This window comes from Prionailurus bengalensis, chromosome E3 (assembly GCF_016509475.1).
Source record: "Prionailurus bengalensis isolate Pbe53 chromosome E3, Fcat_Pben_1.1_paternal_pri, whole genome shotgun sequence".
Classification (NCBI taxonomy): domain Eukaryota; kingdom Metazoa; phylum Chordata; class Mammalia; order Carnivora; family Felidae; genus Prionailurus; species Prionailurus bengalensis.
The window spans coordinates 40316261-40332548 of record NC_057357.1 but is presented as its reverse complement, the minus strand read 5'-3'; the positions used below and the strand labels follow the sequence as shown (position 1 = coordinate 40332548).

Below are 16288 nucleotides of genomic sequence, written 5' to 3'. Positions count from 1 at the left end.
TCTCGGAGTCCTGCTCAAGCTTGTGCAGCTAAGCGGACCTATTGCTGGCTATAAAATTTCTACGGAGACCTTAAAAATTCCGAATCCTTATCTGATTGACAGGAAGTTGTTTTTTAAATCCACCAAGTTCCTTCCTGTTAGGAAGGGTGGCGGTGGGCAGTTGGGTGAGAGCGACACAGAGCAAGTAGTTGCCCACCCAGTGTGACTTGAGGGAGGAACAGGCAGAGGGCTCCCCGGGGCAGGGCAGGGCTCAGGCACGTAGCTCATAGGAGGAAAAAGAGTCGTTTCTCGGCCAGATGTGAGTTTGATAGCCGTTACTTGCATCAAAATCATCTTCCCCCTAAAGAGACTACTCGGCGTGCCCCCAACTCATTCAAGTCAACCAAGTGGATGCCCTTTCAGAGAAACGTGTGCCGATGCCTCGGCATTTGGTGCTACCAAAGGAAGGCATCCGACGGGAAGAAAGTTTTGCCCCAAACTGTTTCTGGTTCTGTAAAAGTAATTTATTTCTCGGGAGAACATTTGGATAGGATTAAGCTGGATCCACTCTGTAGAGACAATCATTTTGCCTCTTCTCATAAGTGAATTAATGCACTGAATCAGAAGCTTTTCTTCTTGTTTCCCAGATGACAAATAGTAAATTCGCTGCTGCTTGGACAAGGCATGTCATCTTCTGATTTTGCCACGTGGTAATGTTAAAAGTAGTTTTTAAAAGCCTGTAAGTTTTTTTTTTTTTTTTGGATAAAGCCATTAAGATTTAGTGGCCAGTACCGCCTCTCCCGGTTACTTCTAAAGGCTAGCCCGCTGTAGCTGTCCTGAGTCTCCCAGAGAACCACCGCATCGCCCTTAAACGTGCAGACAAGTTGGGGCGTTCCCCGGCCAGAGCAAACGTGTGGAAGGTGCCCACTGCAGTCTGCTGGCCTCTGGGCCCACAGCCCTGCCACCTGCCTGTCCTGCTGTGTCAGGAACCCTCCGGGCCTGGTGGCGGCGGCTAGACAGCGGGGTCAAGGACTGGAACAAGTCAGTGTGAGTTCTTCCCAAGCAAGGGCTTCTTTTTTAATGTATGTTTGTTTGTTTGTTTGTTTGTTTATAATGTTTTCAGTTTGTTTTTGAGAGGGACAGAGAGCACAAGCATGGGAGAGACAAAGAGAGAGGGAGACACAGAATCTGCAGCAGATTCCAGGCTTTGAGCTGCCAGCAAAAACCCCGACATGGGGCTCGAACTCCCAGAACTGGGGGATCATGACCTGAGGCGAAGTCGGATGCTAAATTAAAGTTAATACCTGGGGTTTTTTTTTAATGGTATTAATTTAATTTTTTTTTAATGAGCTCTGCCCCTCCCCCCCACACGGGGCTGAAACTCACAACCCCTGAAATCAAGAGTCACATTCTCTGCCAGCTGAGCCAGCCAGGCACCCCGCTGGGTTTTATATTTTGAAGTTTTCTAAAACTTGCTGTTTTGGAACCATTTATAGAGGGTGCGCAAATAATACTCTGCGTACATTCCCAAATAGGAGCACTTTTCTACCTTGTTCTTTTTATTTGCAAACTTTTTAACGTTTATTTATTTTTGAGAGAGAGGGCACATGTACGCGGTAGCAGGGCGCGGGGAGGGAAAGAGAGAATCCCAAACGTGGGGCTGGGTCTCACCAACCATGACTGCGAGATCATGACCTGAGCCACGAGTCAGAGGCTTAATGACCGAGCCCCCCGCGTGCCCCCTGCACTGGTTTTCTCTCTCTCCGTCCCTCCTCCTCACTCTGCCAACAACTCCGGGGTCCTCCTGGTCCTCTCTCCTGGACCGGTTCCTCGCTTTCTACTTTTTGAGAATGTCACAGGCCCCTGGTTTTGCAGGACGCTCCTCGGTTTGGCTTTCATGTGACCGCGTGACCGGGTTCAGGACAGCAGAGAGCCCCCAGAGGTGACGTCACGCATTTCCTGGGGTCCCTGAAATCCTTGCTGTGTACAAGATGGGTGTCGGGCGGAGGCACACGAGTGCAGGACAGGGCCCTCTCTCAGGTCCCATTCATTGTGACGGTGGCGGGATGGCCTGTTCACTGCACCAACACGGAGCTGCATCAGACAGCCAGGGGCGCCATCAGCGGCAGGGCCAATGTGCCTTTTCGGGCAAGGGTTTCCTGTGCTCTGGGAAAGGTCAGGACGTTACCTCCCAAGCCCCACACTCACTGAGTCCTGGCCATTCTTGTGGCCTGACTTTAGGTTTCCCGTGCTTTTTTGGTCTCCTTTGCCACGGTCCTGGTTCCAGTCGGCATCGTCACGCTGGCCTGCCAGCCTCTCTCCCTGTCCCAACCCCTCCTCCACCAGAGGGGACTTTTCCAAAGACACGTCCCATCCGGGCCTGCACCCACCCGTGTCCTCGTTCACCAGAGCCCCCTGAGTGCCAGGCTCGGCTGCAGGCTCTGGGGATTAGATCTGGGGCAGGGGGAAAGTACGGGGGGAGATGCTGCTCCATGTTCCCGTGCAGTGGGGGCACGGGATGCGGGGTGAAAAGTGGGGACGGGACTACTCTGGGTAGAGGGACAGAGACGACACCCCACCCCCATGCTTGAACCGGCCAGCCCCACCTCACTCTGGCCGGCTCCCTGCACCACGCTCTGCTCCCCCCACGCTGCCCCTCTGCATGCTCTTCCAGTCCCCGTGCACCGCTGCCTCCCCAGCGTCTGGCACAGGGGCTTTGTGGACACATCCAGATGCTGGGTGCTTGGATGGATGAGTGCCAGACCAGAGGGAGGGGCCCTGTCGGCCCACCCCACACCTCCCACCCTACCCGGGAGTGGGCCCCGCCCTTGCGCATGAGGGTGAGGGAAGCAGCCTTCCTCTGCCTCAGTGCACACCACACCCAACCGTCCTTCTAGTTCCCGGAGGGCAAGGCCTCCACCACTGAGTCTACGGGGCAGCTGTCCGGTTCAATAGCCAGTGACCACATGGCATCACTGACACTGCACAGGTGGCTCGGGCCGCAGGGGAAGTGAGTTTTTACTTTATGTCACTTTAATTCCCGTAAACAGCCACAGCATCAGCGGCCCCGCCCCGGGCAGGCAGGGCAGGCAGGGCAGGCAGGAGGCATCCCCTTACACAGCCTCGGGCCAGAAAGGGAGCCGCTGGCAGTGATTGTGGTCCGAAAGAGGAGAGCACCCAGAGCAGGAGGATTGGACACGGGAGACCAGACAGAAGCAAAATATTGTGGCACAAGCAACAACAAAGGAGTGGCAGCTGTTTGGGAAAGAGCAGGAGGCGAGGGAATTCTCGAAAGGCTGGGAAGAACCTGTCGAGAAATCCCCAGCGCCCACAAAATGGCTGGCGTCACGGCCCAGGTGGAGATCTGGGACCCCGGCCGCGTCTTCCCTTCAACGCGCTACACTGTATGCGTTTGTGCAGCGTGGCGAGTGTTGACCTGTTCACACCCAGAAACCGTCCCTGCGGTCAGGGTGACGATGGTCGCCACCATCCCTGAAGTTTCCTTCTGCCCCTCAGTGGCCTCTCCCTGCGTCCCCTACCCCCAGGGAACCACTGATCCGCTTTCCGTCACGGTAGATTAGTTTGCGTTTTCTAGAACTTTATATAAATAGAATCGTGCAGTTTTTTGGTCTTTTTTTGGTCCGGCGTCTTTCTGTGTAATGACTTTGAGACTCATCCGGGTTCTTGCAGGTGTTGTCCGTACCCTCCCCTTACTGCTGAGCCGGCCCCGTTGTCCGTCCCGCCCGTGCCGGTGAAGTGGGGAGGTGCATTTGTCCGTGGCCCAAGGCCCTGCTGCTGTAGCTTGGGACAGGCCAGCCCGGAGCCCCTGCCTGCAGGGGTCCTGGGGGGACACCCCGAACCCAGGAGAGGCCACGAGCAGTGGGTGGCTGACAGCAGATACTTGGAGCCCGCGTAGTCATCACCTCTTATGGCCAGGAGATTTGGGGAATGCCAGGTTAGGTGGGGACAGGTCCTTGTCCCCGAGGACTACCCCTTGTTCGGGAGGCCTTGTGGGGCAAAGGCTGGCAAGTTTAGATTCTGATTGTCAGTAGCGACAGGTTCAAAGCGACACGTCTCATAAGAGTCTCTGGGCTCCCGTCCCCAGGAACTCTGCCCGCTGTCCAGATGCCCTGGTGCTTCATGGGTCGGTCCTTCCCCGGCCTTCCCAGCCCCCTCCTCAGCACTGTGGAAGCCCGTGGGTGCCTGCTCATGCGTGTGGCTCAGGGTCTCTGTCACGCCTGCCGTGTTCATTTCTAGACAGCAGCCCCCTGTGCCCACAGAACGGCCAGACAGAGTGCCCCTGGCACGCGTGCTCTCAGCCTCGTAGGAGCAGGGGCCAGGTACGAACGGGGCGGGCAAGCGCGTGCAAGGAGCCGGGCACACCCGTGAGAGAGACTCGGCCATCTGTCCCAGGCTGGGACAGTCAGGCTCTTAGTTTTATCTTCCCTTCCTTCTGTCCCACGTTACCACCCACGTCAGGTATTTTGTGTATCTGGTGTGTGTGTTTTATATAGCATATACTTAACATATAAAGTATATGCTAATACTTGGTATGTAAACACACCCATAAAAATCTTTTTTGAGACATAAAAATAAAGATATTTTTCCTGTCTTGCCAATCCTTAGAAGTCAGTGTGAATTAAACCATCCCCATTTGTTGGGATTCGGTTCAGGCGGATGCTAAACCAGTGGTCCCTGTGACATGAATGTGAGAAACTGCTTTTTCTGTGAATCCAGCCTGATTCTTGGATTCCTGCACGGCCTGGCCCCCCACAGGTGTGCATCCTACCAGAATACAAAAGTGCACTTTCCTCTCTCACCCTGTGGGCCACCCCCTGGGCTCGGCGGGCCGGTACCTGGGGGTAACTTCCCGGCTGCTCCGCCCCGCTGCCCGCACTGCGTTTCATGGTCTACGTGGTGACACCGTTGGAAAGCAAGCTGTAAAAGAACATCTGTGGTGTGAGGTCTTAGGGATTCATCGCCCCAGGGGTGAGCCCGGTAAACATTTCATGAGTGCCATCACCGTACAGGGGGTCAGCCTCCAGGAGAAGGGCGCCTCCCCCTGTGCATGCAGTCTGTGCCCAGCACCCCAACTGTTTACTGCCCTGCCTGCCTAAAAGTCCAAAAAAGAGGACTTTTTTCGGAAATCTACTCTATCCCTGCACCACCCCAGAAGGAATTAAATGATGACTGATGCAAAAAAACAAGGTCTTTGATTTCTGTTGGGTTCATTTTTTTTTTTCTTTTAATGTTTATTTATTTATTTTTGAGAGGGAAAGAGAGACTTTGAGCAGGGGAGCGGTAGAGAGCACGGGAGACACAGAATCCGAAGCAAGCTCCAGGCTCTGAGCTGTCAGCACAGAGCCTGACTCAGGGCTCCAGCCCACGAACTGTGAGAACCATGACCAGAGCTGGAGTCGGATGCTTAATTGACTGAGTCACCCAGGCGCCCCTGGATTCTCTTCTAACAAACCAGCCAGAGTTGAATTATTTCCTGTGTATGACCCTGCCCTAAAGGACACATATGAGGGAAGGATTAGATTGAATATGTTAACTTACTTTGCCATTAAAATAACCTTGTGTTATGGAAGTTGCCAGAATTAATGATTATGTTATAAAAAGTGTTTACCTGATAATCTCTCTTACGTTCTGGGAATTAGGGATACTGATTTCTGCTGTGTTTTTAATTTTATATTTGACACAAAAGGTCGGTTTACTTCTTACCTTTGCTTTTATGGACACACTGGGATGAATGACCTCATTCCATGGAACACTGAGGAAATTCTCTGGTTCTGAGTTAGAAAGAGCCCGCGCTCAGGTTATTTCAGTGTGTGTCTTGAAATTCACCTGAAAGCAAATTCGAAAACCAAAGTTGAGTTTAACTTTTTTTTAATGTTTATTTCTTTTTGAGAGAGAGAGAAAGAGAGAGAGAGAGAGAGAGAGAGAAACAGCGCAAGCAGGGGAGGGAGAGTGAGAGAGGGAGACCCAGAGTCCAAAGCAGGCTCCAGACTCTGAGCTGTCAGCCCAAAGCCCAACACAGGGCTCAAACTCACAGACCATGAGATCATGACCTGAGCTGAAGTTGGATGCTTAACCGACAGAGCCACCCAGGCGCCCCTAGTTTCACTTTAAAACAGCACTTTGGGGGCGCCTGGGTGGCGCAGTCGGTTAGGCGTCCGACTTCAGCCAGGTCACGATCTCGCGGTCCGGGAGTTCGAGCCCCGCGTCGGGCTCTGGGCTGATGGCTCAGAGCCTGGAGCCTGTTTCCGATTCTGTGTCTCCCTCTCTCTCTGCCCCTCCCCTGTTCATGCTCCGTCTCTCTCTGTCCCAAAAATAAATAAAACGTTGAAAAAAAATTTTAAAAAAATAAAATAAAACAGCACTTTGTTCATGGGAGAGAGGGGGCAGACTCCTTAAAACAAATCGAAAAAGAGAATTGTGTGGTCTCTTGGTATTTAGAAGTGCGCCTTCGGTGTTTGATGTCTAGATGCTGAGAATAGGACGCGTTTTCCTCAACTGTGTGTTGGCCGGTCCTTGCTCTTTGGGGCGCTCAAAAGACTTGTCACAAGAGTGACCGTTAACACTGTGCGTTATCCTGTGCTTCGTGATATTTTGAGGAGACTTGGTTAGACCGATGGTTAACTTCAAATGCACTCAAACCCGTGGTACGTATAGTCAGCACGTGCACCGAGTTTTCACTCTGCTGCAGTCACGCCTTCCGGACACCTTTGGGCCTGAGATGCTACTATGTGTAGAGTGGGTTCAGGTGGGAGATTTTTGTTTTTGTGTCTTCGGTACCATGCAGACCCACACAGCCCAAATGCTGACGGTCAAATTTTTATTCTTGTCAGTTGTAGTCCTATTTTGTAACAGATTCTTTTTTTTTCTTTTTTTTTTTTAACGTTTATCTTTATTTTTGAGACAGAGAGAGACAGAGCATGAGCGGGGGAGAAGCAGAGAGAGAGGGAGACACAGAATGAGAAGCAGGCTCCAGGCTCTGAGCTGTCAGCACAGAGCCCGACGCGGGGCTCGAACTCGTCAACTGCGAGATCATGACACGAGCCGAAGTCGGGTGTTCAACTGACTGAGCCACCCAGGTGCCCCACAGATTCTTTTTTTTTTAATGCTTGTGGATTTATTTTGAGAGAGAAAGCCCGCATGTGAGCTCCTGTGAGTGGGGGAGGGGCACAGAGAGAGGGAGAGAGAGCATCCCAAGCGGGCTCCACCCTGTCAGCCCAGAGCCCAAAGTAGGGCTCGAACTCACAGACCGTTAGATCATGATCTGAGCTGAGATCAAGAGTCAGATTCTTAACTGCCTGAGCCACCCAGGTGCCCCTTGTCAGATCCTACTTTTAAAATTTTGGAAAATTTTCTTTACAGACTTTACTTATTCTCCACCCTACCCTGTCTGCCAGCACTGAAAAATCTTGATTCCCTTAAATCTAAACTAAGTGGTATCTAATTAAAAATATTTTCTGGGGCTCCTGGGTGGCTCAGTCGGTTAAGCGGCCGACTTCGGCTCAGGTCATGATCTCACGGTCTGTGAGTTCGAGCCCCGCGTCGGGCTCTGTGCGGACAGCTCAGAGCCTGGAGCCTGTTTCAGGTTCTGTGTCTCCCTCTCTCTGACCCTCCCCGTTCATGCTCTGTCTCTCTCTGTCTCAAAAATAAATAAACGTTAAAAAAAAATTTTTTTTTAATATTTTCTGCTTTTTTGAAGCCATCTATTGAATTTGGGGTGACTTTGCTCACCCAGATGATACAGTGTCCTGCTACCAGCCCCTCCCCCACGTGGCCCACCCCTGTGCCCGGGGAGCTGGGGTTGGCAGCCTCCTTGCTTCTCTCTTGAGCTCGCTGCCAGCCAGGGCGCCCCTGCCTTCTCCCTCACTTGTCCAGATGACGTGCGCTTCTTCCCGAGTCTAGCTCTGAGCGTGTCCTGCTAAAACGCAAAGATTCCGTATGGCGTCTCGGCCAGGCACTGTTCCTCCACGTTATTTGTTCGCTCTGATATTTGATGAAGATTCCATTGCGTGTTCTATTTCGGGTGAATGGCGGGCTTGCGCTGTTGTTAACCAGAGTTACTTTAATGACACTGAAATAATTCCTTCAAGAGGGGAAGAGAGGAGGATTTCTTGCAAGCTGTCCATGCCACGTCGTGTCTGTAATGCTGTCACAGACCCGGAGGCCTTGCGGGGCCCCCAGTCAGTTCTGTCTGGTAGGGTGCCGACGTGAGGGAGCCCAGGAACAGGGGCTCCCCGCCGCACACGCCGCGGTCCAGAAGCCAGCGTGGAGAGCGTGGGCCCTAGGCCGGGGTCCTCACATCTGCTGGTGGTCACTTGGGCTCACCCGAGGGGCTGCTCCACGTGAGCGCCCACACGCCTTTGAGCAGGGGTGCGAGAGGGTGGAAGAGACCCATCCCTAAGGATGGAGCGGTTCCCGCCCCATAGGGCCATTCCTTGGGCACAGGGCTCCACGCAGCCTGAGAACCACAGATGCCCTGCTTACCCACCGTGGGCTCTGTGTCCCTACCCCCTGCGTGCCCTTTGCCTTTGGCCTTAAGGATGCCCGTGTTCATAGCTTCATTTGGTGCTTGCTCCTGGTCAGTGTCTCCATCCTTCCCGACGCTGAAAGCCGTAACATGCCAAGGTCAGAGGACTTTTTCTGTGGTCTGGTTTGGGGCTGGCTTCATCGGGAATCTGCAGACACGTTGGTGGTTGTGTTCCATGGCAAAGCTTTCTGGCACTGGCACTTAGGTTGATTTTAATGATCACCTATCGGGGGTGGGAGGGGGGTGCTCCTGGGCGGATCAGTCAGTTAAGCGTCTGACTTCAGCTCAGGTTATGATCTCATGGTTCGTGGGTTCGAGCCACACATCAGACTCTGTGCTGACACCTTAGAGCCTAGAGCCTGCTTTGGATTCTGTTGTCTCCCTCTCTCTCTGCCCCTCCCCTGCTTGCTCTCTGTCTGTCTCTCAAAAATAGACGTTAAAAAATTTTGGGCGCCTGGGTGGCGCAGTCGGTTAAGCGTCCGACTTCAGCCAGGTCACGAGCTCGCAGTCCGTGAGTTCAAGCCCCGCGTCGGGCTCTGGGATGATGGCTCAGAGCCTGGAGCCTGTTTCTGATTCTGTGTCTCCCTCTCTCTCTGCCCCTCGCCCGTTCATGCTCTGTCTCTCTCTGTCCAAAAAATAAATAAACGTTGAAAAAAAAATGTAAAAAAAAAAATTTTAATCATCACCTATCAGGATACACTTAAGAAAGTCTGTCTTGAGCTTCATAAGAACCTGGGAAGGACAGCTTTCTGACATGGTCTTTAGTTTGGAAATCCCTTAGCTGGTTTCCACATGTCAAGTGCAAGTAACACGTGACGAAATAGAGACGGGGCAGTTGTCACGACGTGGCCCCTTCTTTGTGTGAAACCACAGTGGTGCCACTGGCCCCGGTTGGGGTCGGTGTAAAGGAAGGGAGAATTTTCCGTCTTCTGTCAAACAGCCTTTGACGGGCTCGCGATGACTTTTCTCTTCATCCCAGCCCTGAGGACTTGGTCACCAAAAACCGGGACCCCTTCCCGAGGTGCAGAGAGCTGGTGCTTAGAGACAGGGAAACTGCTTCTTCAAAAATAAATACAGAAGTGACTCCAGACGGTGCTCTATCACGGCGGATGTGGTAGAGTGTTTCTGGATGTAGAAAGAAGCTCCACTCTAGAAGGATGAGCAAGTGGGAATAACCAAGAAAACGTTGAAAGGGGACTTGAGAGGATGAGTGTGGAACAGGTATCGAAGGGTAACGTTAACAGTCCACGTTCAGAAAGCCCCCTGGTACTGGCTCACAGACAGACCGAAATCTCTACTAGGGTTTTGCCTGTGATAAAGGTGGCATTTCAAAGCAACGGGACAGGAGAGACCATTAAGTCAACTTGCACAGTGTGCGCACCCAGCCGCGTCCTGGGGCGCGTCTGTAGCCTGTGAGACAGACTCGAGCAGGCACAGTAGAAGTCCTTGCAGATCACGGAGAGCAGCGGGGACACGGTCGTAGGACGCTGGGCCAGGACGTAGCGAGCTGCTCGTGGAAGAGGTGCAGTATGTACCGGGTCGGTTTGTGGAAAATGTTCACTAGCAGAGTCAGCAGGGACCTGAAAGCCGGGACGATCGTGGCCGGTCGCTTTCCCACGCGTGCGGCTGGCAGCATTCTGGTTAAGCTCTGTGCCGAGGCAACGGGGGGCTCTGGGAAGGGCTGCTGCCCTAGCCCCGGGGGAGCCGGAGCTGGGCGACCCTGCCGAAGGGTCGTCAGCCGAGTGCGACCACAGCCTTCGAGAGCAGGTAGCCATCGTGCCTTTGCGCAGGCGGTGACCCCAATAACGGGCGTGTGCGAGCAGCCCGGAAGCCCCGACAGCGGGTAATCCACGGGACAGAATCTGCTCTGCACGCACCGCTTCTCACGGCGGACGTGGTAGAGTGTTTCTGGATGTAGAAAGAAGCTCTGCCCGAAGCCACCGAGTAAATCACGCCACGCGACCCTGCGTACAAGAGATTGCGCGTCTGCCCTGTGCACCCACGCCCACACCCATCTGGAAGAACACCTCCTAATCTTAAACCGACTCCAGAGAGTAGAATTGTGGTTTCTTGAAAATAGCCTTCTTTTTACTTCACGCTCTCACCTGATTTTCCTACAAAAGCACATGTTGTTTACATTTCATTCTTCCCTCTCTCTCTCTTTTTTTTTTTTTTTTTTAATTGAGAGAGGGATAGAGAGCATGAGCAGGGAGGGACGGAGGGAAAGAAAGATCCCAAGCAGGCTCCACACTCAGCATGGAGCCCAGCGTGGGGCTCCATCCCACGACCCTGGGCTCATAAGTTGAGCCGAAATCAGGAGTTGCCCACTCAACCGACTGAGCCACCCAGGTGCCCCTACGTTTCATTATTTTCATAATTTAAAAAAAAAATTGTTTTTAATGTTTATTTATTCTTGAGAGACAGAGACAGAGCATGAGCATGGGAGGGGCAGAGAGAGGAGGAGACACAGAATACGAAGCAGGCTCCAGGCTCCGAGCTGTCAGCACAGAGCCCGACGCGGGGCTCGAACTCCCCAAACACGGGATCGTGACCTGAGCTGAAGTCTGACGCTTAACCGACTGAGCCACCCAGGCGCCCCAACATAATTTTTTTTTAAGTAATGGGAATTAAAATTACCCAGTTTAAAAAATATCCTCATCAGTCTGTTAACAACAGTTTATTCTTCACACACTGGTTCAGTCCCAAGCACACAGAACAACTGACTTGTATTTTGTGCGCAGCTGCGCCGTCAGCGTGCATTTTCCTGCTCCTGGGGCACTTGTCTGCCCCTCCCCCGGGGTTCCCGCCCTCTCCCGCTGGGCACTGACAAGTCGGCTTGGGACACAAAGGCCTTGAGCCACTGGGTCCTGGGTGCAGTTATTTCGGCACTCTTCCAGATGCCCGAAACCCAAAACCAGCCATCAGTTTTATATTCCCATCTCTTTAAAAAAAAAAAATTTTTTTTTTTAACGTTTGTATATTTTTGAGAGAGAGAGACCATGTGAGCTGGGGAGGGGCAGAGAGAGAGGGAGACACAGAATCTGAAGCAGGCTCCAGGCTCTGAGCTGCCAACACACAGTCCGACGCGGGGCTCGAACCCAGGAACCATGAGATCGTGACCTGAGCTGAAGTTGGGCGCCTAACCGGCGAAGCCACCCAGGCGCCCCTGTATTCCCGTCTTCTGAGAAACTCTTCATGTGTTAACGTAGCTGATACTCCTGCTTCCTACAAATGAAATCGCTTTTTGTTTTTCAAATGAATTGTAATTTATTTATTTTTACTAGGCTTGTTATGTTTTGTTTTTTTAATATGAAATTTATTGTCAAATTGGTTTCCATACAACACAAAAATAGGGAACGCTTCACGAATTTGCGTGTCATGGTATTGCTGGTAGCAATCATTTGCTTTTGATGTTTGTTTGAGAGACAGAGTGTGAGCAGGAGAGGGGGAGAGAGAGAGGGAGACAGAATCCCAAGCAGGCTCCACACTGTCAGCGCAGAGCCTGATGCGGGGCTCAATCCCGTGAACCCTGAGATCCTGCCCTGAACGGAAATCAAGAGTCAGACGCTTAACTGACTGAGCCACCCGGGAGTCCCAAGAATTGTCCTTTTTTTTTTTTTTCCCCCAAAGTGCTTTCTTTTCACTTGATTTGATGGTAATTTTGCTTAGCTACTTAGCATGTAAGGGAAAGATTCCCAAGACCGATCTCCATTGCTGGTGATTCCAGTAGTGATGCCTTCCTGAACTGAGTGGCAATGGGAATACAGATGAAGAGCCAAGTAGACTTGACCTCGTTTAGGTGTGTTGTGGTATCGAGAGGCGTAACGTCACTCTGTTGCAAAAGGACCAGGTACCCGACTTGTGGGGCCCAGTGTGGAAATGGAACTGTGGGGTCCCTTGTTCAAATACTAGTAGGAATTGCAGGGTGGCAACAGCAGAACATTAAACCGGGCGTGAGCCCCCCCCCCTTTTTTTTTAATAAGGGTATTTATTATTTTGAGAGAGGGAGAAAGAGCACAAGCGGGGTAGGGACAGAGACGAGAGAGAGAACCCCAAGCAGCCTCTGTCATCAGTGCAGGGCCGGACACAGGGCTCAGACTCATCAACCGTGAGACCATGACCTGAGTGGAGATCAAGAGTCTGATGCTTAACCGACGGAGCCCCCCCACGCACACCGAAGGTTTCTTGGGAAACTCTGGCCCCTCCTCAGGGGCCCCCGTGTGTCGGGGTTTGCTGCCTGAGGGTGACAGGCCGTGTGGCCTCGGGAGCCTGTGAATGTCGGTCCCGGAAGCCTTTGACCCCTCTGTGAGAGGCTGCTGTCGTCTGGCATCCCGCGTTCACGACACGCCTGCTCTCTTTCTCCTCCCGCGTGTAGAAATTCATCGAGTTTGAAGATGCTCTGGAACAGGAGAAGAAGGAGCTGCAAATCCAGGTGGAACATTATGAGTTTCAGACCCGCCAGCTGGAACTGAAGGCCAAGAACTACGCGGATCAGAGTAAGTGGCCCGCCAGAGGGGGACCGGCATTTGAATGTGTCTGTTGTTCCCAGGCTGACCCCAGCTGGGAAGGATGTTGAGAGCCTTTGATGAAAGGAGAGCAAGGGAGCCCGGGAAGCCATATTGTACCCGCACTGTCACTCGCCCTACCCTTTGTCTTACCTCTTTACGCTGCCACGCATTTCCCGTAATCAGCCTCCGATTCCTTGTGGAAATACGTAAACGAGGCTCCTTTGATGACAAAGCGTTTTGGCTTCAGGCGGCAGTCCGAGCCAGACTGGGCCGGCGCGCCATCCCGTGTGACCCCTTGGGTTACAGCTCCCGTGCGGTGCGGGCCCCTGTCTGCGTGGCACCGAGGGGGCGCCGCTGTTGGGTGGTCGGGAGGCCAGGCCTGCTGAGGGAGCCCGCCGGCGTGGCCCTGCCTGGGGGTGCCGGGCTGGCCGGGGGCCTGCAGGATCACTGTGTCCCCTGCACGCAGGGGCAATGGAGTGCTTTTGGATGAGGGTTGTTATAAGAAGCATTGTTTCGGTTTTCACAAGTCTTTGTTTAAAAGTCAACGTTATGGTGACCCATGAGTAGAAGTTTTCGTGACGGAGAAAGGACACAGCTGAAGTTTGAACAGAGGGCCACAGGCGGAAGGTGTCCTGGCCGCACGCTTGCTCGGTGGGGCACAGGTGCAGGGTGCCTGGCTGTCTCGTGAGCTCCCCAGCAGGCCTGTGGGGCACTCGGGTGCCTTCCCTGCATTTCGCGGCCAGAGTAGGCCCTTGCTGAGGGGCAGGGATTGTCAACTCAGGGGGAACCCCCGTGCCCGGAGGTGGCAGGTCACGGCGTGGTCTTTGCAGCCTTCGGTATGTGTAAGGGACACTTGTGTGTCCCGTCCCACATTTCAGATGTCTTCTGCTCTTTGCCTCGGCACGGAGGCTACTCACGTATGAACTCTGCCCCCTCGCACAAGCCACTTGCTGGAGTCCTGTCTGCACCTGACTCCGTCTCGGGGGCCGCCGGCCAGCTCAGACGCAGCCAGTCGCCCGTGGCCGAGCTTCAGGCACCCTGGTTCTCCTCGTGGCAGGACTGAGCACACCAGGTGCCGCCCAGACCAGCCAGGACCTGCCTTCTGGCGGCCCCGGCGTTCTCTCCTGAGGGTGGTCCTCTGCACCAGGCGTCAGTTTGTCCTGGGACCCTCTGCCCACGTGCCGAGCCCGGAGGGGAAGTGAGGGGGCGTGGAGATGGGGGTTGTGCCGTTGACACGCGGCGGCTGTGTTTTCTAGTTTCCCGCTTGGAGGAGAGAGAGTCCGAGATGAAGAAGGAGTACAACGCCCTGCACCAGCGACACACCGAGGTGGGTGCCCGCCCGCGGCCCAGCAGCCGTGCGAGGCTTCTGGCCTTTACTTCCGGTTTCTCCTGCCCCCGCCAGAAAGCGGTTAGCCACGTGCTGGCCAGACTCCCTTTCGCGAGCATCGTTTTTACTGCTGTCGGAGCACAGCGGGCCTGGAAAGTACCACAGTTAGAGGAGGGGAGAGGGGCCGGGGTCAGTGGGAATGACTCACATGGCAGCCTCCTCCTCCACAGATGATCCAGACCTACGTAGAACATATCGAGAGGTCCAAGATGCAGCAGGTTGGGGGAAACAGCCAAACCGAGGGCAGCCTGCCCGGGAGGAGGTAAGGCGGGAAGCTGGAGGTGGCAGGCTCTCTGGTTCCCTCATCCCCGAGGTGCCTGGGCCGGGAGGGCAGAGGGCGCTCTGGAGAGCTGCTTCTCCCTGACTCGGGTTCCTGGCCGGGGTGCGTGGCTGGAGCAGGAACGTGCCCCGCCCGTGCCCCTGGCGCCCGAGCCGGTCCGGGGGAACGGGGTGGCCCTCCTGCTGGCCATGTGCGATTACAAAGGCCCTGGGATAATGGGGTGGCCGTTCCTGATCATCTCAGGGCCTTGTTTCTGGACCCACCTACTCACTAAAACTTGCCTGTGGCCTCCCATCGACACTCGTGGGGCTTCTGGGGTCACGCACAGACAGGTGCAGAGACGCCCAGAGTGTGGAGGCGGGCGGGGCGGTACAGTGTTGTGTGGGACGCCCGGACCAGGGCCGCTCAGGGACGTTGGAAGCCCAGCTCTGGCCCGTGTCCTGGAGCAGCCTCTTCCACACCCCATTTTCTCCTTTGTAAAACATAGCAAGTGGAATCTCCCAGGAGGAGTCAGGAACGAAGGTTCTGATCTCTGTGAGGCGTGTGTGTCTCATTCGCTAACCCAGGTCTCCATGACTGTGGGCCTTAACTACCTCGAATCACGAGCACTGATGCGTGGGTGGGGAAGAGGTCTAGACAGCCTGGTGACCGCCACGTGGAGCCACATTCTTACTGCAGGCCAGGGTGGTACCAGCAGATCTAGAGGCCCTCGCTGGTCTGAGTCCAGGAGCTCCGCTGGTTTTATTTGGGGGGTGGAGAGAGGCCTGCCGAGGCCAGCTGCTTTCTCCCCACTCTGTGCCCTTCAGTCGGGATAAGGCCCAAAGGAGCGGACTGTCAGCGAACTTCTCGAGGGTGTCGGCAACTTGAGGGAGTTGGCCTGGGGAGACCCAGGTTACGGACCTGGGCCGGGTGGGCCGGGACAGAAGTCCCAAGTCTCTAGTAGGTCGGAGGAGGGGCCGGAGGTTGGAATGCCAGGTCCCCCAGATCGAGCTTGGTGATGGGTCCATTTCCAGCAGTGGCCCGTCATTCCTGCAGGCCAAGGCCTCAAGTCATGGTCACATCTCATGAAGCCCTTGCTGGCTGCGAAAGCTTTCTCCGTGCCCGCCTCTTCGATGGGTCACGCCGCAGACGGGAGGGCTCAGGCCCTGCCACTGTGACCATTGCCGACCACGGTCTTTACCAGCGGGCAGAGCTGTTGTATCCTGTGCTAGAGGCGTCTGACTTGAAAACAGAAACACTGAGTACGCATGTGAAGAAGGCCTAGCAGGGCCTAGGAAAGGAGGTGCAGGGACAGTCAGCCTGTTTTTCACAGCCCCCCTGCTTCTCGCGGGGAGCGGGGGCGCCGGCCCTTGAGGACGCTTTCCTGCAGTGAATTCTCACGCCCCAGGGAGGTGTCACACGCTGTGCTGTTCATTAGCTGAGTCAGCACCAGGTAGTGAGGGCATACGGACCGAACGGTTTGAGTGACAGAACTCTGTAGGTATCGTTTCTGGGTCACAGATGTCTGAAGGTGGGATATAGCGATCTCGCAAGCTACTGGTTCACGGCTGAGATTTTCTCTTGAGTGCACTGTGAGGTCCTCACTCCTG

At 54.3% G+C, this 16288-nt stretch overlaps 1 protein-coding gene across 16 annotated transcripts in view; it reads left to right on the top strand.

Moving 5' to 3' along the window:
• Positions 1-16288, top strand: part of MAPK8IP3 (mitogen-activated protein kinase 8 interacting protein 3) — a 48147-nt gene that overhangs the window by 3098 nt on the left and 28761 nt on the right. For all 16 annotated transcript variants that reach the window (XM_043560995.1, XM_043560998.1, XM_043560991.1 and 13 more), the window contains exons 2-4: positions 12900-13020; positions 14289-14359; positions 14590-14681. In XM_043560995.1, coding sequence (XP_043416930.1) covers positions 12900-13020; positions 14289-14359; positions 14590-14681 — 284 coding nt within the window. The remainder of the gene's footprint in view (positions 1-12899; positions 13021-14288; positions 14360-14589; positions 14682-16288) is intronic.